This window comes from Curcuma longa, chromosome 21, assembly GCF_044706935.1.
Source record: "Curcuma longa cultivar G26 ecotype Majalengka, Jawa Barat chromosome 21, ITB_CL_G26_1.1, whole genome shotgun sequence".
In the NCBI taxonomy this organism is placed as follows: Eukaryota; Viridiplantae; Streptophyta; class Magnoliopsida; order Zingiberales; family Zingiberaceae; genus Curcuma; species Curcuma longa.
Window position 1 is genome coordinate 9,674,033 of NC_133881.1, and position 15,472 is coordinate 9,689,504.

The following is a 15,472-nucleotide window of genomic DNA, read 5'->3' on the forward strand; positions in this document are numbered from 1 at the left end:
CCATTGAAGGTTATCTAACAAAACTGTGAAATCATTCAGTAGCAGCTCAGATTGTTCGATGACTGCCTATACTAATCTTTTGAGTTCTAATCAACATTATGGCAGTTTCCTCTTCAATAGAAGCAGATTGGAAGGAATCAAGGAACTTAACTGGCCTTGACATTGGTGTTGGTGAGCAACACTGGTTATTTTAATTGCTTAAGATTCAGATAAATGTGGTTGCTAAAATGACAATGAGTTGATTATGTAATGGTGACAAGGGTTGAGGTTATCAACTCACCTACTTGTACTTGATTGGTATCTCGACATAATTTAGTCGATCGAATGCTGTGTCACTGCATGCCCAAAAGGATGCTTATCTGATGAAATGGATAGATTTCTCCGAATGGATAAGTGATCAATAACTTTTTGCTGTCAGTTGTTTGACGCACAGATAAAAACAAACAAAATGTTGAAAGATCAAAAGCTGAGATGTTGGAACATGGACGAGTGCTGCAGATGAGTAATAAGACAAAAAAAATTCCAGAAATAAAAGGGGAAACACTCCAAGTTCTAACCAGAACAAAAAAGAAGGATTTAGAAAATTCAATGTCAATGAAAATTCAGCTTATCTGACATCAAGCATATTAAGAATTTAAAACTTTCATTTCACTCATTTAATATTCTATGTACCTGTAATTTGATTGATCGTACAGTCTAATATAAGTTTATACACATCTAAACGATTTTGAGACTATCATTTGCTCTTGACGATCATATCTATCATTTAGGTAATATATGTATTAACTTACATAAACTGATAATTCAGTAAGCCTCATTATTAACTAGTTAATATTTTTATAAAACCAAATGAAAGGTATTATGGAAAATCAGTAAACGAATGCCCATGTGATTAGAAAGTTCCCAGATCAAATAAGATGTGCAGCCTTGCAAATCTAGTTGATTGATAAGTAGCAGCAGAATTAACATATCTGTTCATGGATTCATCCATCGACGAACAAATGAAAACTAGAAACTTTCAACAATGCAACTTAAACGTTCCATTCATAAGTCTATCTAAGACTTAGTCTAGTAGGACAGACAGAAATATACAAGAGGCGAAGAGAAAAAAAGATGACAAAATTACAATGAATCACAGTTTCTAGGCTGCAAATTTTTTTCGTTCAATTTCTGTTTTCTGTCTCTCCTTGTTTATTATCCATTTAAGTAAACACATCCCAATTCAAGAAGAGAGAAAAGATTCTTGAAGGCAATACAAACTGATAATACAGCATGAATGAAAGGTATAACCTTGGCCTGTGAGAGGTCAAAGTTTTGAAGAACAAATTCCTTGGTCATGTACACAAACTACTCGTAGTGTATTATTGATAAGAAAAACAAATCATAACAAACATACCCATAAAAGCTGACAAAGGTGGCAACTTAGTGGGTTAGATTCACAAAAAATTCTTTAATATACCATCTCAAGATTCTTGGGGAGTCTCAAACCTTGTGGGTGTGTCAATTCCAGCCATACAACATAGACCCGATATCAATATTATGAGTAGAACGATTGCCTGAAAAAGAGAAAAACAAAACAACAACAAAAGAAATGTAATTAGGAATTTTTTGGACTAAATAAATATTATGACCTAATTAGTGCTTTGCTAATGCAGGATGTAGCCAAGAAGCGTTAAAATAAGTTATCATATGCAACTTCTGAATATGACAGGAATCCACAATAATCCCATTATTGCCATTAAATTGCATATAATTATGCAACTGTAAGTATTTAAAATAAAGTAAACTGCAATGCATTTTGAATTACAAAATGAAGATTTTGACCATGAGCATGAAAATAAGGATCAATGCAGGTTGAGAAGCACAGAGATGAAAAGCTTACAACAAAAACTCCTTCAAGGAGTGATGACTTCAATTGGCAAACTCCATCACAAGTTGAGTTTGCAGAGGCATTGCCGGTGCCTTCTGCAAGATACCTCACTGCCAAATGAGCAGGATACTGAATCCTGTGAGGTCTAGAAGCATAAAGAAATGTGTACTTGGCACCAGACTCCTTTAGTAAATCAACTACGTCCGACAGAACCTCCCCTGCAGATATCAACAAAACAAAATCAAATTACTGACCAAGGAACCATAAACATTTACTGTGAGAAATGACCAATATACATCTTTTAGAAACATATAAACCTTCTGAGTGAGTGCTATCTGACTCTTCAGAACTTCCATGGCACAAAACAATCAAGTCGGTCTTCCCACTCGTCCTTGAATCCAAAAAGCTCTACCACATTTAATACTTTAATTGTATTAGGTCACAGAGTTATGCATGAGCAACAAGTTAGAAACAATCAAACTAGTTTACCTCAAGTGAATGCAAGCCTTCAAGTTTCCTAACATTTTCTCCATTAATGGAACAAGTGTTCAAGTAAGCAATACGATTCATTCCTGATCCTTGTCCACAATTTTCTGTAAAACCTTTTACCAAAGAGTCTTCCAATGTCTCCCGTTCATCAATGGTAACATATGGGAATGCCATGGAGACATTTGACGTTGTGAATGTGAACTGAGCAACAACACAGAAAAATAAATCCACATAGCAAAATCTAACAAAAACATTGATCAAAGTATACAGACAAAGACACACACACACACATTGATCAGAGTGAAATGAGCAACAAAACCTACCTTGAGCATCTCAATCAAAGAAGGGTCTTGTACTTTAGCACTAGAGACATCTGATGATTGCAACTAAAGAACAAGGCAGTACATGGACATTAGCCAAAATAGAGATGCATGATCAAGATTGTGAAATTTGAAATACTCATAGATGTATCATAAACATATCAAGCGGGAAACAAAACCAAAATATTGGTGATTGGAAATTTAATACAGAAAACATTATCTAATGCTTCACCTTCCATATAAAGATAACATGTTCCACCTAGAATGATCGACAAGTCCTTCGATCAAATAAATAAGTTGTATACCTCATTCTCCACTTGCTATAGCGAAGCCAACAGATTTCAAATAAGTACTTAGTACCAATTTCAAAGGATGGCCCACATCTCAACAAAACTGCTGCTTATCAATAAAGTGACAAGTGCAAAACTTTCCAACTTTATTACCTTTCTTCCAATGAAAAGGATAGCTACATCAATATTCTCATTAGTGTCTTCCCCAGAGCACTACAGAGAGATATTCCAGAGTCAATATTGGCTTAAAAGGTAAATGGTTTGAATAAGGAAAGTGCATCAGAATACATAGTTTATAATTAAGTGGATAGCTCACCACCAAGTCTGACCAACCTCCTTCAGACAAAACCAAATTAGCTAAATCCCTAGGGGTGATTGTTTGGTAGACAACAAGTTCTTTCTTGTCAAAATTTGATGATCTGCATAATAAGTAGGTGAGGAGTTCCAAATTCAAAAAGTTGCATCACAACAAGGAAAACAAAAGAAATAATTTTCCTTCAAAACATGAAAAGCAAGACACCTTGCAGTACAAAATTGTAGTAGTGACACAAGTAGTTGAATTGCACTGCCTTAAGTCATCTACATATAGATAAGATTCTCTATATAAACTCTATCCACACTGTCAATAAATCTTATACTGACTATTGAGAAAATGTATGCTCTCATACCGGTAGTTCTATAAATGATCACTTAACCTTTTCTGGTTTTGTGAGAATATTATAAAACATTAATCAATAACAAAATCTAAATTTGAATAAGTATACTTTCTTTTCACCTGAACTTTTATGTTACTTTCAAACAGTAAGTTTTTAGTAATATCAATATGACTAAGGTTGAGACAAAAAGGTGCGTGTTTTTCTGACATTGAAATCCGAATGTTAAAATTCTGTCAACTGTGAAAACAATCGCTATCAACATTGAAATCAACTCCTTTTTGAACAAGAACAGAACAAAATAAAAAAAAAAAAAAAAAAAAACTTTCATGACTTAGCTTAAATCGAAGCATGATTCAAACAGAAACTATTCAGTTAGTAGTCATCACCATAATTGGAAAAACAAGCACAATTAGCAAGATATCTATCTGTTCTCACTCAGTATCTCGGCCTTATATGCCCAATGAGTGAATTAGTTACCCGTAATGATGAGGCGACCACATAAAGGCAGGCGCCGTGACAGGGATCCCGAACACATCTGGAATCGAAGTTACGAGGAACGTCAGCAGCAGCAGGACGTCTTTAACTGTCCCCATTTCTCACTGCAAAGCACCATACAAGAAACATCAGAACATGAATCCATAGAAACCATAGACTAAAACCTACTGAGACCAAGAGATTGAATCGGAAGGGGATTATAAAAATCAAATCCAACAATTACATGTTACATCAGGAGAATTCAATTCAGAAAGGGGAAAACAACCAATTAGGGTTCAGAAACAGGTTAGGCAGGCCACAGGAAGGAGAGCAATCCAGCTATCAAAGAGCTGAAACAAGACCAGAGACGAGAAAGAGAGGGAGAGAGAGGATTCGATCGAGATCTCACCTGAAGAAAGAACCGATCGCGATCGATCGCCTTGCGAGAACGCCAGTCCAGGAAGAGTGTCGATCGAAGGGAGGCAACGACGCCTAAAGACGACGGATAGGAGATCAATCTCAGCCGTCCAACAGCCGCATCTCGATCCGGTAAAATGATTTGGACGGCCAACAGAAAAGCAACAATGCTGTAAATTTAATAAGCCTGTTGTAGGTTGCTCTTTTTTATGGCCTTAAAAAAAATCCTTCTTTTAATTTTGAGATTAAATATAATTTTTATTTAATTCTTCTTCCATGTTTTTTTATGAAGATTATTAGTGTTGAAAGAAATGTGTATTTTATTTTTAACCATAAATTATGAAGGTAAAGTATAACATTTTAAATTCTAAAGGTAACAAAATATATCATGCTAAAAATTATGAATAAGAATATATTTTATTTCATTAAACATGATTTTGCTAGATTTATGTTATCAAATTAATAAACAGTCCAACATTCTTAGATTAATTGTTTATTGAAAGAAATTCATCCGATAATTCACCATAATACATAATACCTGATGTTTAAATGTCTGAAAAACTACAAAAATGTATTACAGTCTATTTGTTTGCTGCGAGTTGCCATAAATGAAGCAATGTCTTGAATGTCACAGTGTATTCTCTCCCATAGGAAGTAAAGCTCTAGTGTTCAATGCTAAAACAACAGTTATTCTCAATACCAAACTGTAGAATCCACCATTTCATCCTCCAACTCCTTACCACTTCACAAAGAAAAGAAAACAAAGAAGTTGCTGCAAAAATCTTCACAAATAGTGTTTAATGTATTCGGTGGCGCCGGTTCCTCAATGACACACTTTTAAAATTTTTAGAGCTTCTAATTTGATCTTGTGTGTTGAACCGAGCGAACCGCCTTGCTCTGTGCAGCTTGAGCCGAATTGCTGGCACTTTTCTGGCCACTGCCTGCCATATCATTTGAACTGCATCATCTTTCTTAGAAGGGTACTGGAATTCGAAATAGCCTTTGACCTCCTTCAACCTCTGCCACATTTGGGTCCAGACTTCTCGGCTTATTCCTCTGATCAACTTGATGAGAAAACCTTTCTTGACGGCATCAGAAGTGCGCACAAATATGCAGAAACTGGAATAGTCGAGGACATCTTCATACGGAAGCTCAATCTCATCGCTGATGATGACAGGGACGCAGTGGCTTGCTATGGCATCAAATAGTCTGTTGGAAGATGGAGTGTCTCCGGCGATATTCAGACAGAACTTCGATGCGTGCATTCCTCGACTAGCTTCACTGATCCCATTCTTACTGATGCTTCCAAATGAAAAATGCACATCTTTCTCATCTCTTAGAAGATAGAATAACTCTTGTCGAACTGAGCCTCCCTTTACATCAAACCACAAAGAGAAATTATCAAATAATTTCAGAAACTATGTTCAATAAAAGAATCAACTTGAATGCAGTATGATTTTATAATATCATGGTTCTACTTCCTAACTTAAAATGTATTGTTTGAGTTAGAAAATTTTCTGTTCAAAATGACCAAGAGGTAATTGAAATAAACAGGTCTTGGTTGAATGTCATCTGTGTTAAAGCCAGAGGTGCATGTCCAAGTCATACCTCTGTGCACATATATTTACCGAAAACATGCAAAAGTACTATGTGTTCATTAAGCTTATATAACATAAGTTTAATGCCATAGCCTGTAAAATAGAAGTTGCTACTGCTCTTTCACAAACTTCTAGGGCGTTTTTCCTCGGTGGATGAATATGACAGAAGATTGGAGTAGGAAAGGAACAAAAGGAACCATATGGATGGAATGTTTTCATGTAATTCCCCTATTCCTTTCCCTCTCCATCTTCTTATTTTTCCTTCTATTCATCCGTCCAAGTAAACGATAAGTGTTCTAATAGTCAGCCCATTCTCTATGGTATTCATCCAGACTACATCATTACCCAACTACAATGTACTAATTGCTTTCTTTGGAAGTTGACTCTCATAATTCATTCTCTATAATTTTTTATCTGTAAAATAACTCATCTTTGAATTTAAAAATCATGCTACTGTTAGAATAAAATAACAAATTTGTGAACACCAAAAGATGTAACCTAGATCAAGAACCCACCTAACTCATGGGCATCTCTCTTTTGGGCTTACTGGAATATGCCATTATAGGAGTGATACTTTTCAAGAATATTGATATAGTTGTCCCTAATGCATTTAGCTAAGATATAAAGATGGCCAAAATTCCAGTGCAATGGCAAGTTCTGTATCTCTTTACTCCTTATAAGAACATGAGGGAACACACACATATCCACATCAACATGCAGTTTATATTGGTATTGGCCAACAAATCTAATGAATAATGCACAGAGGTAAATGCATTTCTATAATAACTTGAGTAAAACTACAACTTTCCCAATGATCAAAATAACCAGGCAATGCAAGAGATTTTAACTTAGAGTAACCATGCAAAAATACCATATCATGCAACTATTCCCACCTTTCTAGAGTTAAACATCTTATAATTGTATGTAAAATGGCTTGTATGTACAAATAGAGTTAAACATCTTATAATTGATGTAAAATGGCTCATCAGAAGTACCATGAGCTAATACTTCTTGTGGAGCTCACTTCAAAAAGAAAGACATGTATCCACAAAATGAATAGAAAATGACATATCATAGAACACAATGAAAGTATAGTGATTAGGTCACACTTAAGCAATCAGGGTTAAAGATGCAAAGCAAAAAAAATATTGATTAAGAAACATCTCAGAAATGGACCATTTGGGGGAAGAGAAAAACCGTTAGAGAGCATATGGTGGGAATGATGTGAAACGATGTTAGTAAGAATGCTATTCACTCATTCATTATATGCAATCAAACATATGGTGAGGATTGACAAGTTGATCGCTAGGCATATCCACATGATGTTAATCTAGTAAGGAAAGAGTTAATCCTTGACTTAAAACAAGAAAGAAATCAAAATAATGTCAGTAAATTTCATCACAGGAAGGTCAATGTTTTATCGTGCACTGACAAGCATCTGAATTTGCAGTTATAGTCCTTACTTCTTATAATTTTCATTAGCCAATCAATTGGAGTTTTACTTGTGATCCACTTTAGTTTATATGAAGTTTCAGTTATATAGAGATGGCAAATCTGCAAAAGGATTTCATAACATTAAGTGAAGCTACTGCTCTAGCATAATCATTATTTTTGTCTGACATTCCAATTTATAAGTATGGTAACTGCAAATGTGCAGATATGAACCAATAAGATCTTATAGACTTTGACGACCACTCAACAAGCAACTGAATTCAATGGGAACTGAAATTGGCGGGAGAATTAGGAAAGTTAAAATGATTTCAATGTGCTATATGACACTACTTTTCCCAATTATTTAATAGAGTTATCTGCCTTACCTAGACTCAAGTGCAAACTCATTTCTGACTTTCAAATTCAAAATGGATAGTTGTCATTTGCATTTAGTCCCTCTCATGTCGATTCATACACAAATATATAGTATCAAGAAGATGCTTGCCATTGGTTAACCAATTGATATATCAAAATGTGCCACTTAAAGTGATGAATGAAAAATATGGAGAGAAAAAATACAATTATTAAGTAGCATTAATAGAAAAGAACTTACATCTTTCCTGTAGATAGCTCCTTGAAAGTACAACAAAGTAGGCCGAGTATCAAATTCAGATGAGTCATTAAAGAATGTCCTGATCATATGCTTGTAGGGAGCAATTACGTCTTTCTCCACATTAGCAACATGGGGAGCATATCGCCCAAAATCTGCAAGAATGAACATGCAAGGCCACAACTTCGTTCGAGCATCTAACATGCTATTGGGATGGTGTGCCATTATAATGTGATCTCGCCCCCCTGACCTTTTCCACTCTTCTTGATCTGTTAAATACTCCACCAACTTCTTCTGCAGTACTTTATTTCTACTAATTTTTTCAGGTGGTTTAACCTTAGAATGGCGGTTGTAGCTCAAAGAAGAAAAGAAAGGCACAAACACAACATCAGCTTCACGAACATCATCAACCCTTACAGCCGTGCAGGGACCACTACGGTCAGGGAATCTTGAGGACAGAAGATCTAATGTCAGCCAGTACTCAATGCTGTGTTGTAGATTCAAGCCACCAGGATGTTCTGGAATTTTGGTCTGGATATCCGGCCACACACTCTTTCCATCTCCTGTCCAATCTAAAAGACCAAAATGAAACTCTGGAGGCATATCATACATGAAAACCTTCAACATTGCTTTGCTTGGATTACATCGCTCGAGATCCTCATCTGCTGGTCCATTTTGATATTGAAAAATTGACTTTGTTGACAATGTGGGTTCATCCTCGCGGTCATTCAAAGGGGTTCTCCGGTTCTCAATCATTGAAAAGAACTTCTCTTTTGAACCGGCATAATCCAAGAAAAATAAGTAGGGAAGAACCAGGATTATGGCAAAGCTGAGACAAAATAACAAAGGAAGCCGGCATCCAGGACAATACGGCTGCGTGTTTTTGTTAGCCATACTCACCAATGATTCAATGAACCTCACAGGAAATTTCCTATCTTTTGCATCAACCTTTATCAACCTAAGGATAAAGGGAATCCACCACAACAATCAAGGAACCAGGAAGCTCGAGGCGAAGAATTAGCTTCTCAAACAACAACTACCACCATACAATCTCCAAATGTGGACATTTTTCAATCCAAGCACATCAAAGCGAAAGCGACCTATATAAAATGTCAAAATCAGAGGAAAAAAACCCCAGCAGCTAACCAACCACGTACCAAACCGTACGCCAGCAACGTAACCCTCGAACCAAAACCCACACCCGCTGCGCTTCGCCTCTCAACCAAAAGGCGCCATTTTGATGATCCAATCAGAACAAAAGAAACCTAGCAAGAGGAAATCAGCTACGGATCTAAAAATCAAGGCAAAGGGAGCAGCAAAACAAAAACAAAAAAGAGAGAACAATCCTGCACCAACCATGGAAGGGGCGAGCGGAGGAAGGATAGGGAGAATGCGACAAGATGGAAATTTGAAGCTTGCGTCGGCAGGGGAGGGTGAAGAAGTCGGATTGCTCGCTCGCCCTCGCTGGATTCACGGAAGTACAGGGGTTCTCTGTGGAGTGGAGCGGCGTCTTCGGGTTTCCACTCACTCCTCACGAAGCCATTAGATTTGGAATCGAGGTTACTAGGAACATCTACAGCACAACATTAGACACATTAAAAATTCTAACTTTCCTTTTTTTATTAAAAAAAACAATTATTCATGTAGACACATGAAAATTTTGATAATATCTAAATTACACCCTTATGTTAAAAACAATACATATTTCCTCGATTTCTCATTACCAAAATTACTAAATGATAAAAACTATTTTTTTAAAAAAATAAAAGTACGATAATATATTCATTTAATTATGAGGAAATTAATATTTTATTTAAAAACAATTTAAGTAGTTTTTAGTTAACTGAGTTAAACAGTTTGACTGACTGAAATTAATTAAGTCCATTTTTGAAATTAAAGTTGCTAAATTGAAAGGGTTTATAAAAAAGGAAAAAAGAAACCAAGTGTCTATTTGATTTTATAGGTAAATTTTTTAAATTATAGATATGATTTTGTTTTAATAATTCTTTAAAAGAAGATGCCTTCTAACCAAAAGAATAATTATATATAATTAATTTAAAAGTTATTTGGTTCATCTTAATTAATTAAAAGTTATTAAAAATGCTAAAACCCCCTTAAAAATTTTAAAATTTTCCAATAATTTATCATTTTTAATATTATTTTTGTATTATTTGAATTTTAAAGCACAAAAATGGATTATGTATACCTAAATTCGATCAAATATGATTCGTTGAGATATCTACAAATTTATAGTCAATAAAAAATATTTGATTTGAAATCTAATGGACTTTAAAAAACAAGAAATAGAAAAAGTAAACAAGTCACGTGGTGCAATGCAAAGCTGTTGGATCTTGCTTCCTTCCGACCAAGATCATGTTTAGGGTGATTAAAAATTCACGTGGGTAACTGCGAGAAGAGACATTCCAAGAAAAATAAATGAGTATTTGAATAAATCAAAATAATAAATATTTAAATACTTATGTAAAAGATATAATCCGCTATTTCAGCAGGCTTACGACCATCTATGAATTTATGATCATCTGTGAAGAAGGTAAATTAAAAAATTATAATTGACCATAATGGAAGAGAACATTGTTTCAGCTAAAGTCAAAATTTGAACTCTTATCCACTTCTGCAATTCTATTCCGTTATAATCAACTCAGTTATATATCGAAATCAATAAATATTTAAATACATATACCTTTGAGTAGTGGTAAAGGATGCTAAATAAAACAATGGAAGATCATTTCGCCAATATGCTTTATATATCATAGTCATTGAATTAAATTTAAATTACTATGTATAAAATATTTTTTATTAATTTGATCAAAATTATTAGAATATTTTAAAATTATATAGTTGTTATAATAATTAATTTTGATCCAATTAAAATAATTTTATTCAAGTTTAAATAATTTAAATTAAGTATATAAAAATATTTCAATATAATAATATTTCATGCGATAGCTATAGCTTTAATTGTTATAATATTACTAAAATAAAGCTATTTCTAGGAGGAAAATAGATGTTGGGCCTGATTTAAAATTTTAAAATTAAAAAAATATTCTTTTGAGAAAAATAATAATTAGGGACGTTTTATATATATCAAATTTATGAGACCACACGACTCTGACGTAGCTGGAATTTCTCATCAGCATGGTAAGTGATTCCGCAAAATAAAAATCTTCAAAATCGCGATCTTAATCTTAAACCCCTGATTCCGATCTCTCTATTGTCATCTCTTCCTTTCAGTGTTCCCCTGACTCGATGAGATATTTTTATTTTGTGTCGTTGCCACTGTCGTCTCTTCCCCTCCTGAGAGAATTCATCGCCATCGTCGCCTTTTCCCGTCTAAAAAGAGTTCGTTGTTGTCGTCGCCTCTCCGTCTCGACCGCCGTCCTCTCTCACTCTTGGCCTCCTTCCCCATCAATGGGCCGGGCCCATTAATAGGCCTGGATTCTACGAAAGGGTACTTCCTACAGGGATTAATATTTTAAATTAATGTTCCTCCCTCTTCGCGCCAAAACGCACTCGTCTTCAAACTGTCAAACACCACCTCGCGCAGTGTGCGCTTTGACCACCCCAAACAATCTCCCTCTCTTTGTAGTTGTACTTCCACCTCCTTCCTTTCCTCTCCTCCAATCCAATGGCGAGGCTCTCACTTCTCCTCCTGCTCCTTCTCCTAATCTTCTCGCCCTCCTCTCCAGCCATCCCTTCTAAAAATCCATCGTCTTCGACGTCGGAGAAGCTGCAGAACGGACCGTACCGGAGCAATCTGCAGAGCAAATATGGCCCTGGAAGCTTGAAAACCTACCGTAAGATGTCATGATGTTGTTTACTTTGTTTTGTCTTTCAGTTATTTGTTTACTGATTCGTTTGGCGTGGGGGATGATTGGTATTAAATAGAATGCCCTGGGGAGTGCACAAGGAGGTGTTCCAAGACGCAGTACCACAAGCCATGCATGTTCTTCTGCCAAAAGTGTTGCAGGAAGTGCCTGTGTGTGCCTCCAGGGTTTTATGGCAACAAGCAGGTTTGTTCCTGCTACAATAACTGGAAGACCAAGAGAGGTGGACCAAAGTGTCCTTAGTGTGACACAGCTCATGATGGTGAAGCTGATGAGTGTTCTTCTTTTTCTATTTTGCATGCTTTGTAGGAAACTGATGTTTTTCATTTTGAGGTTATGAGCTAATGATTAATAGACTTGGTATTTATTTCTCTGGTAACTCTATTTGAAGTTGAAAGCATGATGACAGACAAGGCTGGTGGAAGAATGATCATGTTCTTTCAAGCTCAAGAAGATACAAAACTGTCTCAGCCAGTTTCATAAAAAATGTATAGAAAGTTTAATATCTCACTTTCTGCAAGAATTGAGCAGGCTTACATAAGACCAATCTTAATCTTTGTAAGATCATCCAGTTGGTAATTAAACTTGATTTTGACATCTTCAGAAAAACCTTCATTTGCCATTGAAATGGATGGTTAAAAGCTCTATAAACTTGATAAATATAAAAAAAAACAAGTTGAACATGGAAAAGTTTGAATGAATAAGATAGCTGAAACTTAATTAAGAAAGCTTCCTTTTTGAAACTTGGTTGCACATGCTCTGTCCTGACTTTTGATTGGTTATTTATGTCTCCATTAATTTTTAATAAATATGAAGCATTTATGAAAGAAAAACAAAGGAGAAAGTTTCTGAATGTGATATCGATAACTGGCATAAACTATACTTGCATGAACCTGCAAAAGAACAAAAGAAGAAGAAGAGGATTAATCAACTTCTGCAACTTTTAGCTGTTTAAAGTTAACTGCAGGGAGATAAGGCAAAGGTGTAATGTCTGCAATAAACAAAGACCACAAGCTTTCACATGATGAGTTTTTCTTTGTCTGGTTTGCTGTGTTTCAAGCTGTCCTATTAAATTTCACAAGAAAAGCTTCTTTCAGTTTTCCCGTTCTGGGCTCGAGGTCATTAATGGCGCTCATTAACGACAAAGTTTGTGGTGCCCTTCTGGTTTAGGGCACATTGGTCCATGCCACTGCTCAATCTAATCACATTGTCGTAAGCTTTGCAGTCACCATTGCAGTCCTCAACAGGCAATGAACACTTTCAAGAATGGCATGCCTTAATTCTTACATAAAGTAGCCGAATAAACTGGTTTTGAGATTATCTAGCACATCGAGGCAATAACAAAGCTTGGACATTTCTTTCTAGCTAGAACATCGATCTTTCTTTTGTATCATCTGCAGATTAGTACACTCCATCGGCGCAAAGACCGGTCGATATCCCTGTGACATCTACCATCCCTACAGCCTCGTCGAGCAGCCAATTCTCGAGCACCGTCAGAGAATGGTGTTGTTGAGCTCCACAGAGCCTGGCGTCCGAGGAGGATTCTACCCATGTGGTGCCACTCGACTCCTCGAACGGGACCGATGTTCTAAATTCTTTATCGCAATTCGCTTGATCATCCTGGAAGCCATGGCAGTTGGAATCTTGATTTTGCGCGGGATCGGTCTTCTTTTGGGAGGACGGCCGCGTCCACCGTTGGAGAAGCCCCGAGATGTTCTCCATGTTTGAAGCATAAGTCGAGGAGCCAGAGTTGGAGATGGGGAGCATAGACACATGAGAATTTCTAGCTCGATCGATGTCGTAGCCTATCGACGCATTTCCGACTTGGTTCTTCTCGACCTTCTTCTTTAGGTGCGTGTTCCAGTAGTTCTTGATATCGTTGTCGGTTCTTTGAGGAAGGTACGAAGCTATGGCTGCCCATCTGCAGTAACAGAGAGCCATTGAACAAAGTATATATCAATGAAACCAAAGGGATTTACTTACTTATTGCCGAGCATCGACTGAAGATGAATGATCAATCCTTCTTCGTGGGGGGTGAAGTTTCCGCGCTTAATTCCCGGTCGGAGACAGTTCGTCCACCTCAATCTGCAACTCTTGCTGCATCTCATCAAGCCTACGCCCCAAGATCTCAGCGAGAATCAAAACAAACAAAAACAAAAGCATTCAATTCACGATTGAACTCGAAGATGCATCGCGACCGACCAGTGTTAGTAGGAACTGATCTCCAATTCCCAGGGCCATGCTTTTGGATGTAGGACACCAGAACGATGTCTTCTTCTGGAGTCCAAGGGCCCTTCTTGATGCCCACCTTGTCACAGCACAGAGACCTGCCCATGGCTGTCAAGCTTGCTGTATGATCAATCACAGAGAGTGTAAAGTGCATATCTATCTATCTATATATACATATATATGAAGATTTGTGGAGAATCAAGGACTGATTCATTTACTCTCGTGTTTCTTTCTTTCTTTCTTCGAGGAAAGTCAGCTTGCAGTGTCACATGAATCAGCAAGGTCTGCCATTAATTAAAGAGAAGGCCAAAGTTGATCTTCTTGATCTCCACTTTGTGGGTCCAGAGAGGACCTCCCAATTAATGCAGGAAATTTAAGAGGTCCACTTTTTTTTTTTTTCATGATACTGATTTAGTCTCTTATTTCTGCAAGAACAATCTTTGTTTAACCAGTCTCGGAACAAGAACAAGTAGATTGGCACAGTAACAAGTAGATTGTGATAAGGATAGAGTGTCGGTTTGGTTTCGGTTTTAAAATAGTAGATGGATATTGTGAAAAGTTTACGGAAAGGGTGGTTCATGTGCTTCTAAAAAGACATCTTTGACAAGTAAATGAAAGTTATAAATGAGCTTTGTTTGGGTCATTGTCTTGGCTTCTCTTGCTCTTGCTCTTGCCCTAATGCAATCGAAATATCGATGGCTAACTTGTTGCATATCGAAGGATATATGTGATACGAGTTCTAATGAGCTCACTCACTATTCTATAATCGAATTGATGAAATTGAATGCGCAATTTTAATCTCAAAATGATTGTTGTTTGAGGTGCAATCACTTATGTTTATGCATTACCAATAATCACATATAGACAAACACAATTTTTTATAATAATAATAATAATCTAATTTCAATATAAAACAAGAAATAATTAAACAAATATGGTCCCCTATAATTACTCTCATAGTGGACAAATCTATAGGAAAAAACATGGTGCAAGATATACATGTCCAAAAAGGAACCTAAATATTAGAGATATTGAATATCAAAATTGGGATATAATCTTGTCGTCACATTTATCATGCTCAATGAGTTTCTTTTTTCTTTCAAATAAAAAAATAATAATAATATACAATGTTTTTATATGAAAATTGACAAGAAACGGAGCAGGGTGTCAGCTGAAGTCAATTTAATTAAAAAGAATACGAGCATTTATCAAATACAAATGAGGTTTTATATATTACAAAGAA

At 36.0% G+C, this 15,472-nt stretch overlaps 4 protein-coding genes across 4 annotated transcripts; 1 reads left to right on the plus strand and 3 right to left on the minus strand.

Moving 5' to 3' along the window:
- Positions 1–1,221: 1,221 nt before the first annotated feature.
- LOC141814553 (uncharacterized) lies at positions 1,222–4,554 on the minus strand. The gene is made up of 9 exons (XM_074702502.1): positions 4,509–4,554; positions 4,103–4,224; positions 3,286–3,388; positions 3,123–3,182; positions 2,683–2,745; positions 2,360–2,560; positions 2,188–2,278; positions 1,883–2,088; positions 1,222–1,556 (listed from the first exon to the last, which is right to left on the minus strand). Exons 2-9 carry the CDS (start codon positions 4,216–4,218, stop codon positions 1,464–1,466), a joined length of 933 nt encoding a protein of 310 aa, XP_074558603.1. The 5' UTR covers positions 4,219–4,224; positions 4,509–4,554; the 3' UTR covers positions 1,222–1,463.
- Positions 4,555–5,088: 534 nt separating this feature from the next.
- Positions 5,089–9,695, minus strand: LOC141814631 (putative arabinosyltransferase ARAD1). Its single transcript, XM_074702570.1, has 4 exons — positions 9,512–9,695; positions 9,313–9,420; positions 8,159–9,255; positions 5,089–5,889 (listed from the first exon to the last, which is right to left on the minus strand). Exons 3-4 carry the CDS (start codon positions 9,047–9,049, stop codon positions 5,314–5,316), a joined length of 1,467 nt encoding a protein of 488 aa, XP_074558671.1. The 5' UTR covers positions 9,050–9,255; positions 9,313–9,420; positions 9,512–9,695; the 3' UTR covers positions 5,089–5,313.
- Positions 9,696–11,801: 2,106 nt separating this feature from the next.
- Positions 11,802–12,243, plus strand: LOC141814634 (gibberellin-regulated protein 6-like). Its single transcript, XM_074702572.1, has 2 exons — positions 11,802–11,970; positions 12,062–12,243. Exons 1-2 carry the CDS (start codon positions 11,802–11,804, stop codon positions 12,241–12,243), a joined length of 351 nt encoding a protein of 116 aa, XP_074558673.1.
- Positions 12,244–13,115: 872 nt separating this feature from the next.
- On the minus strand, positions 13,116–14,511 carry LOC141814633 (transcription factor MYB60-like). Its single transcript, XM_074702571.1, has 4 exons — positions 14,448–14,511; positions 14,203–14,349; positions 13,984–14,113; positions 13,116–13,921 (listed from the first exon to the last, which is right to left on the minus strand). The coding sequence occupies exons 2-4, from the start codon at positions 14,333–14,335 to the stop codon at positions 13,402–13,404; spliced, it is 783 nt and encodes a 260-aa protein (XP_074558672.1). The 5' UTR covers positions 14,336–14,349; positions 14,448–14,511; the 3' UTR covers positions 13,116–13,401.
- Positions 14,512–15,472: the final 961 nt, after the last annotated feature.